At 36.6% G+C, this 18,857-nt stretch overlaps 1 protein-coding gene and 1 pseudogene across 1 annotated transcript; both read right to left on the bottom strand.

Moving 5' to 3' along the window:
• Nucleotides 1–7,408: 7,408 nt before the first annotated feature.
• On the bottom strand, nt 7,409–9,500 carry LOC113328863 (indole-3-acetic acid-amido synthetase GH3.6-like). The gene is made up of 3 exons (XM_026575858.1): nt 9,169–9,500; nt 8,072–8,994; nt 7,409–7,992 (listed from the first exon to the last, which is right to left on the bottom strand). The coding sequence occupies exons 1-3, from the start codon at nt 9,468–9,470 to the stop codon at nt 7,409–7,411; spliced, it is 1,809 nt and encodes a 602-aa protein (XP_026431643.1). The 5' UTR covers nt 9,471–9,500.
• Nucleotides 9,501–11,365: 1,865 nt separating this feature from the next.
• LOC113328862 lies at nt 11,366–13,238 on the bottom strand (annotated as a pseudogene).
• Nucleotides 13,239–18,857: the final 5,619 nt, after the last annotated feature.

Genomic DNA, 18,857 nt, shown 5'->3' with positions numbered 1-18,857 from the left:
GTACACTGAAACCTCCAATCAACACGTGATCTTCATGAGGAATCAAGAATGGAGGGTGAAAGTGGCGCCAACAATCGATTCTGCGGCCAGCAAGGATTCTTTGGCTACAATCGCGCCCACAGCCGTGGGGGCATTTTCCATCATCTGAAGCACAGCAGCGTCTTCACGACGATCAATTTTCCATCTCCGGGTTGCTAACAGGTACGGTTTCCATGACTGGAGACACTGTTACACCTTCATTGCCGTGGATCTCCGTCTCAAAGTTATTTTCGGAAGCAACCTCGTACTGTAAATATCACCAATTAATCATTAATTCGGTGTAAATAAATAAATGACACGCTGTTATATTCAGAAGTACTCCTCTCATCATCGGATCTCGAGCTTTCTTCCTCTTCAGATTCTTCTTTGAGGGATTCAGTCTCGTCGCCTCCTTTCTCAGGAGACGTCGTCCTTTGGTCACGAGCAAGTCTAGCAAAAATATTCGAGTTGCCAAGACCAGATTCAAAAGGCAAAGTTACTGACGAAGTGGAAAACTTATTCAATTCATCCAAGTCATAGAATCATACACACCTGCGTGTTGAAAGAACTGAAGGTCACAAGAGCCGCCAAATATGGTTGGAAACCACCTGCAATTCAACCTTCGATCCTTCTCCTGGAGACTGTCTGCATCCAAGCTAGATAATTTTCGTTTACCCGAAGGAAGCTCTTTCAACAACTTATGCTTCTCTAGAACCACAGAGGAAGGTTTAACACGCGGATTTGTCACAACATCCTGCACGAACTGATGAATGGAGAGGAACTCATTTTTCCAGAATACATTATATTTGGGACCGTCATAGGTCTTCGTTCCGAGAGAAAGAAAGGAAGGCTTTTACCTGGTGCAAGAACACTGGCATCAAGAGCAGATGGTAACAATTCTTCTGGAGCAGCCGGCTGATGAATAAATGGGACCCCTTGGTAAAATCCCATATGCCGGGCTTCCCTGCCAATATTATAAGGGACCGCCTTGAAAGACCCCAAGAAGAAGGATGGCACGTGTCTATAGGTACATCTTCGCAAGAATACAATCTCTCCAACACTCATATTCTCTCCAGCAGAAAGCAAAGTCAAACACGGAGCAGCGATAAAAGTATTCGGCTGAACTATGGAGGCATGAGCCGGGGCCCAAGGACGAAAATTAACTGCATGCGAATTTTGCAAGGAAATCAATGAACTTTACGCCATCTCTTGGACACCTTTCCAACCAACAGATTATCCTAGAACCGCCATATGCACTAGGATACAAGGTTCTCGGGTTAGGAGAGTAATTTTTGAAATGCTCCCACAACCACGCTTGAAGAAAAGCGACGTGAACGTATAAGTTTACTTTCATATAACCATTTGAAGCATACATGTGCGCGACCAGATGATCCAAATGGGTATACAAAGAACCAAGAAACAAGACGCTAATGGGAATAACAACGCCTTTCGCCAATTTGATGGAAAATTTGATAAGCTCCTGTCTTATGTCTTTTTTACCAGAGCCATCGTCGAAAATACCTCTGGACAGCCACAGAACGAAAAATGCAGCAACATGGAGCGTATCATATAACACTAGATCCGACTTCGGCTCATCAGGGAACCACTCCGATACCACCATCTGTAGAAGCACTTTGTCTCGTAATCCTTCCGAACAAACCCTCTTGACTTCGCAACAAGAGTGGCACGTGTTTCTTCTTTATCGTCAGACAACGTAATATCAAGATTCCCTATTATGGGAAGGTTCTGCATGACGGCTACACTTTCTAAAGAAATAGTCATCTCACCCCATCTACATATAGCTGTGTGAGTTTCCGTGCACCACCTGGAGATGAAAGCAATCAATCCTGCAATATCTTTTCTAATTTGAAGTGTCGCAGACGCCATGACAGCGTTCATGATTTGCGCCTTAATTAAGTTGGACTTTACGTGGTCACAGCTCATCATAAATTTCATCCACTTATCATAAGAGCGCAATGGACTATGACATATTTTGAAGTCAATTGGGGAAGCTGAATACTCCTTCTTCTGAAGACAAAACCTCATTATGCGCCCTGGAGTGACCGATTGAACTTCTCCATCATTCTCTGAATCAGTTAGCAGAGTTTGCACGAACTTGGGATGGGTCCTTGTAATCGTGTCAGACTTCGTAAAAAACTCATCATATGTGTTCGGTCTGGAGTTATTGACGCTTCTCAACGCGGCTGCAGAACTACTTTCAGGTGACATCTTAACAAAATTCATTATGCTTTTGAAGTAACTACAACGAAGCAAAACAAAAAATTACTACTTTGAAGAAAAGCATACATGGAGATTTTATCAAAAATTGGTTACCTCAATCAAGAGTCAACAACACATTTTCTACGAAAATTTCTCCTTTGACCACATGTCATGACACTTACGGCTAAAGGGAATGGGGACTGATGTCTACTCAACGAGATACACGTGACGTCGCGGTAAGTATACCCGTGGCCAAAACTAGACAATGCTGCAGGGAACACATGAAGCCACGGAAAGTATGACCTCAGCCGAGTCACGCATGGCCACGGAATTTGTGCACACGGCCACGAGAGGAAAAGGAAACCCTAAAAGCTAGGTTTTTCACGGGAGGTGTCCCAAAAGGTGGAGATGACTAGTTTACCCTTTAACATAATTAAAATAATAACTAATCTAAAAATTCTTCTTCCTCTATTCTATATTTTTCTTATTCTCTTCTTTATCAATTTATGATCATCTAAACCTGATCATATACAAATCTGATCAAAATCATCATCGTCGTCAATTCATTGATTTTTCATCGTCGATTAATCAATCTTTTGTAAACAAACCCATCCATAATTATTTTCCCACAAACCCATTACTTCTAATTCGTATTTGATTGAAATTAGAAGCAGCAGTCATCAAAATAGGTTGGGTATAGAGGTTACAGTAGTAAGTTCGGTTAGGACAATTTTGAAAAGAAACCGAAGTTACATTCAAACTTTTAAAGATGAAGAGCACGAAGAACACTTCGGCTAAGATTCTTTTTTGTCCTTAACCGAATGCCTGAGTTCGGTTGAGTCGCAAAAAAAAAATTCAAAACCGAACTCTTCTTCGTATAGCCAAATGTTGAGTTCGGTTAAATCGCAATTTTTTCTGCTAACCTAGCGAAGAGTTCGGCAATGTTTTATAAACGTTGCGATCACGCCGAACCTATAGAATTTAAGTGCATGGAAAAACTAAGGGTTCGGTTGAATCACTGGTTCGTATAAAATTTGTGAATCAACTAAACTTTGTTGTTTAAAGTTCGGTTACAATGTAGTCGAGTCGACTGGACCGAAAAAAGTCTGTAACTCAGGCATAGTAGTTCAGTTACATTTGATTTTTCATCAGCTAGACGAACAAACAAAAACTCCATTAAAGTTCATGTTTGGTTACCTGTGTATTTTGGATTTATTAACCGAACTACACTTGCAGAAAGGAACTATGTTGACCTACTTGAATTTTTTTGTTATGATTTTCATTTTGAAGATATTTTTGCCCATTTATAGCAACATTAACTAAGTTACAAGCATACTTCGGTGTCCAAAGGATATTTTTTATCCCTATTCACCCATCTCAAAATATTTTTTTCTCTCCATCTTCTTCTTCTTCTACTACTTTAATCACTCAATAATTCTACTTCTTTTAAAAAGAAATCATTTATTAGTTTAACCCTAATCAATGATTAATTATACTAACTAATAATTACACAAAAATAATCAGGAGGATAGTTTTTGTATTAATATAAATATGAGAGAAGGGGTGACCTAGATTTACTTCTAAATGTCTACCCAAAAAACAATGGTCCCATCAAAAAAAGGTTGGTCCCCAGAAAATCGTTCTTTACAATGGGAAATTAGGCTAAGACCCAAAAAAAATTGTTTTTCCCGAAACATTTTTGAGTTATGATGAAATCCATAATCATCTGAAATTATGAAAAATGTTGGCATAACTGCATCCTAATTTTTTAGGGGTACAGTTGGCAAGCAAACTAGAATATAACACATCTAAAAATATGCACCTTGGAATTTAATAAGTTTTATCTCGTTGAAAATCTTTTAAAGTGATCCATACAACGAGCACAAACAACAACATCGAATTTTTGTTTTTGACGAAAAAATCGGAGGTGATCATCATTTTAGACAAAAATTCGAAAAATGGCTACATGTTCGTTATGCAGCCTCCTAAAACGATGCATAACACAATATGCATACACCACAACAAAAGATGCATAACACGTTACGCAATTATATTTTCCTTCATGCATCTATTATTTTGGTTATGCATCCACCAAAATGTTGTATATGCCTGATTCCAACAAAAGAAACAGACGCATAACGAATTATGCAAACATTTTCTCGACCGCATAACAAAGTTATGCATCTATAACAAGTTATGTAGCCATTGTTTTGGTTGATGATAGTGCGTACAAAAAAAAATTTGATGCATAAAATATTATGCAACAATTTTCTCGGTGCATAATGCATTATGCAGCCATATTTTGGATGCATCTCAGAATATGCATCCATTTTCTCGACTGCATAAAAAGTTATGCATCTATAACAAGTTATGTAGCCATTGTTTTGGTTGATTTTGGTGCATACAAAAAAAAATTATGCATTATGCAACCATATTTTTGGATGCGTATCATGTTATACATCCATTTTCTCAATGCATAAAATATTTTGCAACAATCTTTATTTTCACACCTAATAAAAAAGATTCCGGATAATGTGTTATGCATCCATTTTGTTAACGACATAACTGTTTTATGCAAATATTTTCTCGACTGCATGACATGTTATGCAGTTATAACAACATCATTTTATTCTTCTTCTTCGTTATTCTTCGCTTTCTTTTCCTTGAACTCCTCTTGGACGTAACAACATCATCTTCTTATTACTTACCATCTTCCCTGTAACTCCATTCACAAATGAAGGACACCACACATACATCCATACACCCATCAAGACTATTACCTTTCTCTAATTTCTCATTGATTTCATAATCATTTTCACAACGAGAAACCTCAAATTTGTATCACTCATTCTCAAATCCTCATTACAACAACACCAATCTCAATCTTTTCATTTCAAATAAGTTTCGTTATTATTCCATGTATTTTCTAAAACTCAAACCAACTCTTCTTCATGTTCTACTTGATTAAAACAACTTCAAACCCTATCTCCATCTTAAAACACATCTCAGATCCATCTTCTCAATCATAATACATAATTCAAACAAAACCCATTCATACATCTCTCGGAAATAACAACAGCAAGATCCCGATTCATCTTAGAAATTCATCCATTGTTTCCAATCTTCCTGTGATTATATTGTCTATCAATATTACTCATCAAACCATATGTCCATCTTAGAACACATTCAGATCCATCTTCTCAATCATAATACCTAATTAAAACAAAACCCATTCATACATCTCTCGAAATTAACAACAGCAAGGTCTCAATTCATCTCAGAACATCACCCCAAACCCTAACTTTCGATTTAATTCATCCACTATTTCCAATCTTCCTGTGATTATATTGTTTATCAATATTATTCATCGAAAGTCACTTGGGAGGAGGAAGAAAAAGAATTGAAGAAGAAGTTCAGCGCGTGAAGAAAAAGAAAATAAACGAAGAAACCTAAGTTTATAAACTATGGGTTTGGGAGAAATTTTTTCACAAAAATTGAGGGCGCGCACGAAGTTTTACGCCCGTGGTTTTCACTATTTACAAAGCCACTTCAATACGCGAACTTGAACCTGCCAAAGACACTTAGAAAAGAAAAAGACCGGCAAAAAGAAACTTTAACAGCGAAAAATTGGGATATGAATGTTATTCCAAGTATCATTTTCTTCACTTTGAAATTGCAACAAAACATTTTACCTTTTAGTTGACATATTTATACCTACATTCCTTATATTAATCCTGTTTGTGTGATGTCCAAGACTCATTTTGAGTGAAGAGAACATTTGTTAATGCAATGAAACTTTATCAGAGCGGTTTGGGCTCATTGTTCCCTAAACATGAATGCCTCCACCCCAGACTTTACTTCTCTAGTTGACTGGTGCTCCCCTTGGCTTTCCAGAAACCATCCTCAAACACATTGGGGAGATTGGGAGGCTATAGCTGCTACCCTTTCTTGGTTTTTCTGGAAAGCCAGATGTGATGTGGCCTTCAAGAAGATGCAACCAAATCCTAAATCCACGACTACTCTCATAATGAACCATCTGAACTTATCGGAGAGAATCTCCACTAGGGACAATAACACTAGAGAAAGTAGAATAACTACAGATGATGATAACACTCCTAACCTGAATGTTACCTTTGCTTATATGTCTAATCTTAATTCTCTTACGGGACTAATTGGTGTTGGTGTTACCATGCATTATAGTGCCCTCGGGAGACACAATTGGAATAACTACGAGAGGAGTGAGAGCTCAAAGCAAAGAGGAAGGCGACTTCATAACAGTTCAGGATGCTGTCAAGTGGGCGTCAAGAATGAATTGCAGAACTTCAATCTATTAGAAAACAACAAAAACCTGAATAGCATCCTGCAAGGTGGACAGAGAATGACAACCTGGAAGAAGAACTCCATAGTAGACTATTTGTTAACTGTTTTATAAGTTCTTTTGAAAAGATCAATTGTAAGGAATTTCCATTCAAAATACTTCCCCGACCTTCGTCAACTCTCCTTACTCGTGGCATAAAATCAACAGAAGTATACGATTGTATGATTAGCTCTACGTTGAATCAATGAGCTAGCAAAAACACTTGTATGGTTGAGATGGTGGACTGTTTGTTGGGATACCAGCACAAGTGACTCGACCATTCGTTGTTCGTATTAGAAAGATTGGCATTCGTTAGGTAAGCTTTTGCATTTCAGATAAATTTTTATTCACGGGTTAAACATAAAAACAAAATTAAAATAGCAGAACCAATACAAATAAACATCATGACCAGCACCAACACCCTAAAAAAACAATCAACTGTAATGAGTGGGTCTAATTATCTGGGTTATTGGTCGTCCCATCAATTAAGTTTTGCCGAAAAAGAAGTCCTGGAAGTATTTCTCCACAGTCTGCCTGAGTGCCTTCGGAATAAGGGTGGTTTATATTAAATGGATTACCCATCAAGCAGTGCTGGTTCAAATTTTACATCTAGATTGATTGAGGGGAATGTGGAAATTGGATTCACAATTACCCTGCGCATGATATTTGATAGGCACCATTGCTCGGAATTAGGAGAACCAAAAATTACATATGAATGAGAAATGAAAAACAGGATCAAAAGAAAAAGGTTTTATTGAAAAATACTTGAAAGATAAAAAATACTTGGAAAAAGAAGACATTTTTTTTGTTTAATCACAAGCCAGGAGCATAATGTGGGAATTCCTGACTGAAGTAATTCGAAACAACACAAAAGTTTAGAAGCTCAACATTTTTCATGCACCGTGGAGTTTTGTAACTGCTGACGGACGTACCTTGGCTAACAACATAATCCATCAATTTGTCAAAAGTTCCTGTCTCGACTATCTTTATCTCCAGAGGATCAATTGATTTGTCTATCGTACGATTCATTCTGTATACAAAGCTTAATGACTCTTCAATTTTGAAACAACATTCTTCGAACACCAATCTAGGAATGGTAACTGCATTATTATTAACGTTAGAGTTGTGGTCTTGAAGCTCCCAGTAGATAACGTAGTGCCCATGATTTCTAGTACTTGTTGTATCGGCATAACTGGTGTAATCAACCAGGGATATATTGAACTTCGATATGAGATGTTTCATTGCATTTTGAACTGCATTGTGAAGCTCCAGTTCGTTTGTCTTCTCAATATCAATGCTCAGAAGTATTTTCTTACGGCATATGAATTGGAATTGTGGAGCGGTGTTTTTGAACCCAACAACTCTCAGCACATCTCCAATTCCATACCGATAAAGTCCTGCGCATAAATTCATGATATTTCCATCACTCGCTTAATTAGTGTAATGAAATGAATATAAGCAACGCCGTATATTTACCATTATACGTGGTGACAAAAACTTCGTATTCATGTCCGAGCTTAACGTTGGCCAGTTCAACTAGCTCTTGCGCATCATGTTGCTCTTGCTTGTTGTTCTTCTGTTGATTCTCGTCAAATATTGGCAAGAACTCAAAATAAGCCACGGTAGTGATAAAGGTGTATGCAACTTCATCTGGTTTGCAAAGAGGGTTAAGGTTTAAACCTAGGAAGGATTCTGAACACGCATACCTAGTAGAAACTAATGGGAGTCCATTACTGTAAAAGTCGACGGACGGTATATACTGAGACATAGACCCTGTTATGACAGCATCAATGTACTTAGCATTAGGCCATAACCTAGATATAATACCTTTCCATGACTCATCACTCTTACACTCAATCTCGATAAAATCAGCAAGTTCAGGATCAGGTTTTACTAGTATTTTCTTGACAGCTTCATGTACTGATACATCCGTGACAATCTGGGTATTGATAGTTCCTGTTCGGATGTCATTACAGAGTAGAGACCAGCGTTTTTGAATAAAAAGTACAATCTTCAGTAACAAGCCTACAAAAACAGATCCAACACGGACAACTAGTTTGCTTTGATAGAGTCCACAAAGACACTGAGAATACATACTTTGGTCTAAATCTTCGCAAAGAATGGTTTCTTCTGGACTACTACAATCGTCGAATGGATCGTAAGGTCTATTCTTAAATTCCAAACTTCGGAGAACACGCGTCAACGGAAAACTGACTGGTAGTCCTCCAGGAGTATAAGAAATCTCTCTTGTGAACATAATAAACATAGCTTTTCCTTTACCAATACCTGTTATGTGCTTGTTCACCACAGGCATTACAAGACGGTGAACAAACAATAAGCGTTCCGTATCTTCTTCTATACATGGAAATATCTTCCTTTCGCCACCTGAAGTTCCAGTGCTGAAACATATAAAATAAAATTTGAGAATCCCTTCGGAAAAGGCACCTATCCGCAAAATCAAATATGCAAAACTGGTCAATTCAACTATCGTAAAGATCCAAACGCAAAAGAAAGAATCTCGCAAGATGCAAGAACAAAATGGGGTCGAGAAAAGCAAAAGTACTAGAACTGACCTGACGACGAAATCTGTTATGGGACGGCCACACAGGATTGGTGAAGTATCACCATTGGCGATGCGTTCTATAAAAGGTTTAAGATCATCGTAAGTGGCAATGGGAATGAGATTCCTGTAGGTTTCACAATCTGTACGACCGTTTAAACCGTGACGCTGTAAGTACTTGACGTGTGAACTGATTGACAAAATCTCAGAGAGGACTAGTTTCTGAATTTTGTCTGTATTTTTTGTCACCTCTTCTATGAATTCAAGTGCTTTCTTGTGCCTAATAACATGAATATCTTCAGCAACAATATTCATATTGTTGTTAGTATGTGTTCCAGCGATGAAAATGTTGGAAACCAGATGTCTAGTTTCCGGTGACTAGATGTTAGTATATATTCAGCCTAATCTTTTGTTTTGATGTTGATGAAAATTAATTGTGAAAGGTCTTTCTTATATAGTATTCCACGGAAATTTTATAGTTGAATAATGAATTTGGAGTTACCTGTTGATCTAATACTATTCTTTATCCTAAATCTAACACCCCGATTCAAAATATGCCCGGTGCGTCAAAATTTATCTCCTCACGGTCATAGAATTACGTACCAGAAAAATATCAATTGTGACACAACTACCTCGTGGGGATAAACTGCACATGTAGTAGCTTTTCTATATCTACCTTGTTATTAGAAAACCCATTATCATAATTCAAAGTTGCCAACCGAGATAAAATAATCTCAACTCTTATAATTTGCCCTTTCGTAGAGGTATTTAGATAATGCTCCGGCTTGGCTTTTCAATGAAGTTGAAGCACAGTTAACAGTCTGGTTGATGTATATCGTTTGAGTTGGAGATGATCCTTCACTCATTGTATGTATTCTCAATTCTAGCTTGCTTCTCATGTCGTCATTTTTGTTTAAAATAGACACCAAACACATTTGACTAAGTTAAACAAAATTATATCATAGCATTACCATAACTTTTTTTTTTTTAATATGCTGGTTTATAACGTCACTGATACCACTGCATAAGAAATAATTTAAAGATAGATTACAGAATAAGGTCATGTAGTTAACATAAATTAATACGTTCTGTATGTTTTGGCAGCCATATTACAAGCAGAAATATATTATCTTAAATTCTTAATTGCAGCTCTCAGTCTCTCATATTTTACTCCTACCATGTGCATTGCACTTGTGTTTAAAAATGTGAATCAAACTGATTATTCATAATTTAGTGATAATTGACGAAACGTTCTTATTTTGGACCTGTGGTTCTCCAGTCAAAAACAATTATAGTACCACTAAAATTGAGAAAATATCATTTGCCCTACTTTATGATAGAAGCCAGCTTGCCACCGAAAGGGAAAACTGATGTGCAAGCATAAGAACATGTCTAGAAATATTTATTCACGTATTTCAACTAGACAGATCGCCTTTTTTAATCCTCATGAAATATAGGCTAGAGGTGGTCTTCACCTTTTTTCTTGGGGATAATGCCTGTCTATATAGATTACACAAGGTGTATTTTGCACAAGTTTATATAAATATGAATGTATGTGATCGTCATCGATTTACTGATATTCTAGCGTTTCAAGCCTTTCAAGCTCTACATCCTGTTGCATATTTTTAAGTCTTTGAACATCATAATTCATATATGCAATGGATTTTGTGTTTACACATGGGCTAATTGGTAGATGTTTCAGCTACTGACGTTAGTGTGCACAATTCCTTTGCCAAAATAGAGGTCATGGTCTTTAAAGCATGCACGGAAACGTTTATGCTATAGAAGCTGTCTTATCACTTATAGCTGTAATTTAATTATGGATTAAAACTATTTTTTTTTGTGAATGTCGGAAGAAAAATTATTTGACCCCGTAGTATAAATGTCCTTGCTCCGTCCTAGTTATCAACGGTAAAAATCGGAATGATCAACGACATAATGTTAGTATATGGAAAGAGTTACTGAACTCGATCTGAAAACATTTGGAATAGAGTTATTTTGTGTTTGGCTCCCAAATTTTGGTACGTTTTAGTGTTCGGGTCCCCATTTTGTCCAATTTAGTATTTAGGTTGGAGGGCGGGAATCCGACCACTTGATGGTTATCAAGTGCTCCATGACAAGGATTAAAAAATGGTTGCGAAAAATTTTCAGCAAACGTTTTGGAGTCATTCATTAAGGCAGTTCTTCTATACACATCTAACACAAATTATTTAATCTTTACTCGAGTCAGTTCTAGGTTGAAGAAGAACAGGAAGACCATCCACAGGCCTCGGAAACGGGTATAAAAGAACTTCTTCATCTTGTAATACGTTTTCCCATTTGTACTTTCGCACTACGTGGTACATGAATGCTAGTATCTGGAGTTTTGCTAGATCTTTTCCCGGGCAAGTATGTGGTCCTCCTCCAAATGGTACATATGTGTATGGCGCCGGTCCTTTACCTTCAAATTTTGTCGGATCAAATTTTTCAGGTTCTGAGAAGTAATCCGAGTCCATGTGTGTCGAATGTTGGCTCCAAAACAACTACATAAATTATAAAAATAGGAAGAAATTGATATTAGACGCTAACAGTCTGAGAATCTACAAAATTGATAAAGTTAGAGGCGTTTGAATACATCCCACTTATCAACTAAGATTCGGTTACTACCTTCCATCCCTTCGGCACAGAATACCCTTTATAGTTGAAATCAGAAATCACTTCCCTGAAAGTTCCTTGACATGGTGGTACTAATCTCAATACTTCGCATGCGACGTTCCATGTATACTTCATCTTTTGTATATCCTCCCAATTTAGCGGTTCTCCCAGGTCTTTTGATCTTTCTATTTCCGTTATTTCTGATATTCATAGATGATCAGTAAGTCATTTAACATACACTTCAAATGATAATCGTGATTGATAACAAGGGATGAACACGTACGAGTTATACACCAAATAATATTAGGAAAAGTAGTGATGACCAATCAGAAACTCGAGAAAACTAACTAGTATATATACCTTTATGGACTTCAATGTAGACACCGGGAAGCTCAGCAAGATATTTGATAATAAAAGTAATGACAGCGCCAATTGTATTATCGGTACCAAGAAACAATCCTAAGATCTTGCTAGCAACGTCTAATTCATCCATGAGATTCCCATCGTCGTCAACTTCTAATAACATGTGAGATAACACGTCATGTGTAGATAAAGCTTTATCTTCCTTTGTTTAACTATCAACACTATGTTATTTAGAACCAACTTCGATGCTTTAATACCAAGGTTGTAAGTTGTTCCGGGTAAATCTACCGGTAACGAAAAAAATGCATCCTTTAATTGCTCCAAAGGTACACCTAATTCTTCGATTCCAGCAGCATCATCTAGGCTTAGAAATAAATGACAAGCTAAACAAAGTGCGTAATTCTTGGCCAGAGGTGATACTGTCACTTTGCTCTTGTTATCCCAATTTGTAACTAAATGTTGCATCACCACTCTATCGATTATAGAGATACACCTGCATGAACGAATAACAGAAAAGAGTTACTTACAGATGGTATACTATACGAGGTTCTAATGATCGTTTTATTCTTGAAGTACGTACCTTTGTCGGGATTCCGGCATAATAAATTGAGAAAGTACTTTACGTACTTTTGTGGTTTCTTCTTTAAGGGAGATCTTACTGGTGAAAGGAAGCAGCTTTTGGATGGATTGAGGCCACCATGAAACCACGAGTTTATTTTCGTTGGAGAACAAAAATTTGTTACCGTCTAGACCACAAAGAACAGCAGCAGATTTACCGACCACGGAAGTTTTGAAGATCTTTTTTGAATATTTATCCATTCTTTCTTGTATGAATTTCTGGACATTGAAAAATTCAATACTTTCTCCGATTATCGGCCATCCAGTATTTCCCGGTGGGTATTTGGAAATTGACTTGTTTTTAAAAGATGAGAAGATGAACAGGAAATAAAGAGTACAGAAACAAACTAGAGAAGGAATGAGAAACAAAGAAAGCAACATTACTGGTTCCATGAATAATACTCAAGCGATGTATGATGCTGTCTTAAATAGAAAACCAAGTCAATAATAGAGCGCAACCTGCATTTTATTCTTTTACACAACCTTTAACCCGCTCAGAGCATCTCCAATGGAGTATGAGCATTTAAATCACAAAAATACCACAGTTTTTATATAATGATATGATATAAAAACTACTGTATGAAAGGACTAAGGGCAGCAGATCTCCTACACCCAAAATTTCACTGTCCCTCTGTTCCTGCCTATCATAGGACGACACATGTCTGGTTATCTAATAACATGTGTAACTTGCCGTCAACTAAGTATTAACTAATTAAAAATTATTCTGTAAATCATCATTAAGTCGAGTAAAACGAACTTAACGATATATGCTTCACCAAGTTCGTTAGAACCTGAACGCTTCTGTGAAAGGACAATAGTCCCACATCACTAGTTTCCGCATAATGAACTTCAAATATAATATGGAAGGGCCGCTCCATTCATTGCCAATTGGTTTTGAGTTGGATGTCCGCAGATTTTTACATGGTATCAGAGCTAGGCCCGTACGCGGGGTGTAGGCCGAATTAGTGGCCACCGTGACCGAGTAATTGGTTCACATGTGCACCCGTGACCGAATGACTGGTCACTCGTATGACCTGTACGTGGGGTGGACCGTGACCGAATGTCACCTGCACACCCATGACCCACACGTGCGTAGGTCCACGTGTTAGGCCGAATGACTGGCCTTACACGTGAAGGAGGGTGTGAAAGGACAATAGTCCTACATCATTAGTTTCCGCAAATGAACTTAAAATATAATATGGAAGGGCGGCTCCATTCATTGCCAATTGGTTTTGAGTTGGATGCCCGCAGACTTTAACAACTTCTTTTGAATTTGTTATCATTGATTCAGTAATGGTTGAAGAACTATTCCACTAAAACCCTAGTTTACCCATATATTTATAAAAAAAAACCCAAATATGAATGCAAAAGATTTTGGGAAAGTAGTGAAATGAGTTGAAAGTTTGGGATTCAACAAAGTAATCTTTGAGCTGGATTGTGAAACTGTAGTGAAATCTCTCAATGAAAATGAGATTCAGCCTTCAGATTCACTGGTTCAATCAAGAGATTATATTTCAAGTCAAAAATTACTTTGAAAGCAGTAGTGTATGGTCATGGTGAAAATTTTCCAATGGATATCACCAACTGGTTAGAGAATGACTATTGTACTGTAAATTCTTTTAGCTTCAACAAAAAGAATGTCTTAAACTAGAAAATGGGAGTTCCACAAAGAAAACTAGAAAATGTCTTTTACCAAGTTACAATTAATTAAGGGACAATCATGATTTAATCAGGACCAACATATAGATTTTATCTTAGAAGATTTTATCCTAGAATCGTGCCTTGCACTATGAAAGGATTTTTCTTGATATCCCCCAATTATTACGAGGTTGCCCGTCATTGTTTCCGTCTAAGAGCTATCAACAACAGCATGTGCGAAATACAAATGCCGTCTCCCAACCAAATCCAAAAATCTGGTTTTATAACCCACACTATCCAGAGAAGTAACATAAAATGGAAGACGGAACAACTAGTTAGAAAAATGAACTTTTTTTTTATCGGCAAAGAAATATATTATTGGTCAAAAAACGTGAGTAAAAGAGCCTTGTACCATCGGAAAGAGAACAAGAAAAGAAGTCAAGATAGTAACAACTTACTACTATCATTTTTGAAAAATGATCGTTGATTACCAAAGAATCATTAACCAAGAGGCACGACAACGTAGTTACAAAGAGATAAGTGGGTTCACTAGATCTCACCAAAGAAATCTCATACACTCCATCTCAAAAGTATAAACAAAGAAACCCCCCTTATCCCCAATTGCGTTACAGATAGTCGTAAGTTGGCCTAAGCAAGTATATATTCAAAGCAATTTATGTAAAGTGTTGTCACTGAATAAGTATAGTTTATAAGGCTACCTAATCGCTCACCAAACAAGTATATCTTCTGACTCTGAATCTATTAAAATCAAATATATGGTGATTTTGACAGGAGGGTTGAGTTTTTGATCTATCGTTACTTCTCTTAAAAGTAATGAGAACTTCTAAGATCTCTTTCTTCTGATGTAAGGTCACTCAAACTAGATCAAAGATTTAACGTTTTTAAAGATCTAAGTAATTCTAAATTTGTAAAATAGATTTACTGCCATTATTAACAGACTCCATTTTATGCGACAGATCAATAGAGGAATAAAGTTTCTTTTTGCAGGTTGTTACTCTGAAGATTAAATTGAAAATTGAAGACTTTGTTCTTCTGTTTTGATCTTGGTGTGACTTTCTGTGACTTGATTTCCCAAGATTAAAAGGTAGTTTATTTCGATAAACATAAGGCTTTTGAGATCTAAAAGATTTTTGTTATTTTATCATAAACCTTGTAATCAAGATTGATTGTTTCGGTAACCATTTTCTTGTTTGACGTAGTAACCTAGGAGCTTCACACTTGGTAACATATCTTAAAAACAGAAGATATGTAACTGTGCTTTTTATCATATATTTCGGTATTGTGATTGGAAAGTGAGTTTGGTTACCAAATAATTTTGATCCTTTACTGTTTGGAATACGATCCAAAAGGAATCTTATCTTACCAGTTGAAAGATTGGTAGCAGAAGTTATTGTGAACCATTAAAAACATCTACTACATAGGTCTACTAAATCTAGTCCTAAAGAGAACGTCTGTTCTGCTAGAATATCTAGTAATATTCTAACGTCTATTGAGAACTGAGGTTCTACTAGATGCTATCAAAAAAAGAGTATTGCTGAAGCTGAGTAACTAGGATTTTAGATTGCCTAGTCTTGTCTACATGAAGTTGCATGTTTACTTTTTGTAGCATCTTAATTCAATGAGTATTACTAGGTCCCTGGGTTTTCTACAACATAGTAGTTTTCCACTTTAACAAAATTCTGGTACGTGCATAACTTTATTTCCGCATTATAATTTTAATTATATTATAATTAAAGTAAAAACACTTGTACCTTAACTAGGCACTTGATATTGATCCTATAGTGTTTCAATCTTGTACCGTAACTATTATCAAGTGAAAATCTTGTGGTTGTATTTTATCGATCTTGTATCCATAGACGATCACACAAGGTCTACTGTGATTCGCCACTTGGCTTTGATTTCTCACATTGTTAGGCCATTGTGGACTATCCCTGTTCGAATTGGATACGGTGTTGAAATATTCCTGTAGTGATTGTTGCTTAAAGAGGTTTATAGAAGATGGATCTTGAATAGTTTGTGATCAAACGAAGATATTGTGGTGTACTTGGGTTCCCTCGTCATTCAACACTATTCATGGATATGGAGAAGTTAATTTGTATTTTGGTTTAAAGATTGTTAAGAAATACTCTTTGTGTGCAGTTAGATACGCCAAAATTGACATATGGCTATATTGTTAGGTTATAATTCTTAACAGGTCACCTGTTTCAGTCTCTGAATCATGTACAACTTAACTTGTTATCCTTTTCTTTGTAAAAAAAATATATTGATCTCATGAACTCTCTGTTTTCTTTGGAATGTGCCACTACGATTCTCAATATGGAAATCGTTTCTACAGGTGAAGACTAAATGGAAAATTTTCTGTCAAAAGTACTTACAACAATATCTAGAGTATTGCAGCGAATAATCATATTTCCAAATACCAAATTCCCAGAGAGGTTTGGAAATGTCAGTGGAAAACTAGAATCTCTCATAGAATTCAACTTTTTATTAGAAATATATAGAGAAAATTGTTCCAAAGTAATCTTTGAGATGCATTGTGAAACTGTAGTGAAATCTCTCAATGAAAATGAGATTCAGCCTTCAGGTTCACCGGTTCAATCAAGAAATTATATTGTAAGTCAAAAATAACTTTGCAAGAAGCAGTACTGTATGGTTATGGTGAAAACTTTCCAATGGATATCAGCAACTGGTTAGAGAATAACTATTGTACTGGTTATTTAATAACTTCTTTTAGCATCAGCGAAAAGGGGAGTTCCACCAAAAAAAAAAAAAAAGGAAAAAAAAAAATGCTATGGTATGGGTATTTACAAGGTTACAATTAATTAAGTGACAATCATGATTTAATCAGAACGGGCATATTGATATTATCCTAGAATAGTTCCATAAACTATGAAAGGGTTTTTTATCCTAGAATCGTTCCTTAAACTATGAAAGGATTTTTGATCCTAGAATCGTGCCTTAAACTATGAAAGGGTTTTTCTTGATATCCCCAATGATTACGAGGTTACCGATCATTCTTTCCGTCTCAGAGCTATCAACTACGGCATGTGCTAAATACAAATGCCATTGCCCAACCAAATCGAGAAATCTGGGTTTTATAATCCACGCTATCAACAGAAGTAACAGAAAATGGAACACCGACCAACTAGTTTGAATAATGATTGTGTTCTTTTTTTCTTTTTGACGGGTAAAAAAAAAAAATTATTGATCAAAGAACAAGGAAACAAGAGGCTTGTACCACCCGAAACAAAACAAGAAAAGAAGTCAAGATAGTAACAACTTCCAATCATTTTTGAAAAATGATCGCTGATCTTCAATTTTACCAAAGAATCATTAACCAATAGCGACGACAACTTAGTTACAAAGATACAAGTGGGTTCACTAGATCTCATCAAAGAAATCTCTTACAGTCCATCTCATAAGTATAAACAAAGAAACCCTCCTTATCCCCAACTGCGTTACAGATAGTCGTAAGTTGGCCTAGTGTTGTCACTGAATAAGTATAGTTTATAAGACTACCTAATCGCTCACCAAACAAGTATATCTTCTGAATCTATAAAAATCAAATAAATAGTGATTTTGACAGGAGGGTTGAGTTTTTGATTTATCATTACTTCTCTTGAAAGTAATGAGAACTTTTAAATTTCAAGCTTGAAAGACTTCTCTAGACCTGACTGTATTTAACAACATGTAAAAAATCCGGAGTCCACTCAAATATAAACTCTAATTCTTACATCCGGGCCGACTGATCGGACAGCATCGGTCGGGCGGGATGTACATGGTGAGATGTATTAGGAAGCGGATTAGTGCGGAGATTGAAGCGAGATAAAAAGCCGAAATGTTGGTATAGTTGGTTGAGTGAAGAGTGTTCCTCTTGGCAACAAGGGCGCTTAAACAGTCTGACCACGCCGACGGGACATCAAATGTCTGAAACACTCACGGTCTAAACGGTGCGGATTAGCTCTCCCCCAAAACCACCCAACCCGATGAGCATTAAGGGAACAATAGATAATCTTCACTTATTCTATTCATATGCTTAATGACGTGATGACAATGGCATTTTTATTTCATCAGGTCTATGCCATGCGTGATGCGCATGAAAATGAAATGGCAACTGATCCTTGTACTAGCTTGTTAGAATATATATGCCGAGATGAATATCAAGGTTGTCAAGTTCAAGATGAAATGGTCAAGACTCAAGACTCAACATAGCTACCAGAAGATCGACGGATATCAAGTATTGAAGAATATCGACCGAAATCTGATCAACTTTCCAAGAACAAAATATCTTGTGTAATTAGGTGGTTTTCTAATCAGTTAGTATTTTATACCTAACTGATAATCATATTCAGTAACTGCAACTAGGAATATCTCAGTTATTTTGGGGTACTCTACACGATATCTTTGGCTCTTACAATATGCCTGACC

The sequence above is a fragment of the Papaver somniferum genome, unplaced genomic scaffold (genome assembly GCF_003573695.1).
Source record: "Papaver somniferum cultivar HN1 unplaced genomic scaffold, ASM357369v1 unplaced-scaffold_114, whole genome shotgun sequence".
Classification (NCBI taxonomy): Eukaryota; Viridiplantae; Streptophyta; class Magnoliopsida; order Ranunculales; family Papaveraceae; genus Papaver; species Papaver somniferum.
This window is presented reverse-complemented; position numbering and strand designations above follow the sequence as displayed.

Bases quoted from the DNA above. Each gene is read 5' to 3' on its own strand.
- LOC113328863 (XM_026575858.1), bottom strand. From the start codon at position 9,470: ATGAATATTGTTGCTGAAGATATTCATGTTATTAGGCACAAGAAAGCA. The intron at 8,995-9,168 runs GTCAGTTCTAGT...TATATGTTTCAG, and splicing joins ATAACAGATTTCGTCGTCAG to CACTGGAACTTCAGGTGGCG. The intron at 7,993-8,071 runs GTAAATATACGG...ATTTATGCGCAG, and splicing joins TTTTGTCACCACGTATAATG to GACTTTATCGGTATGGAATT.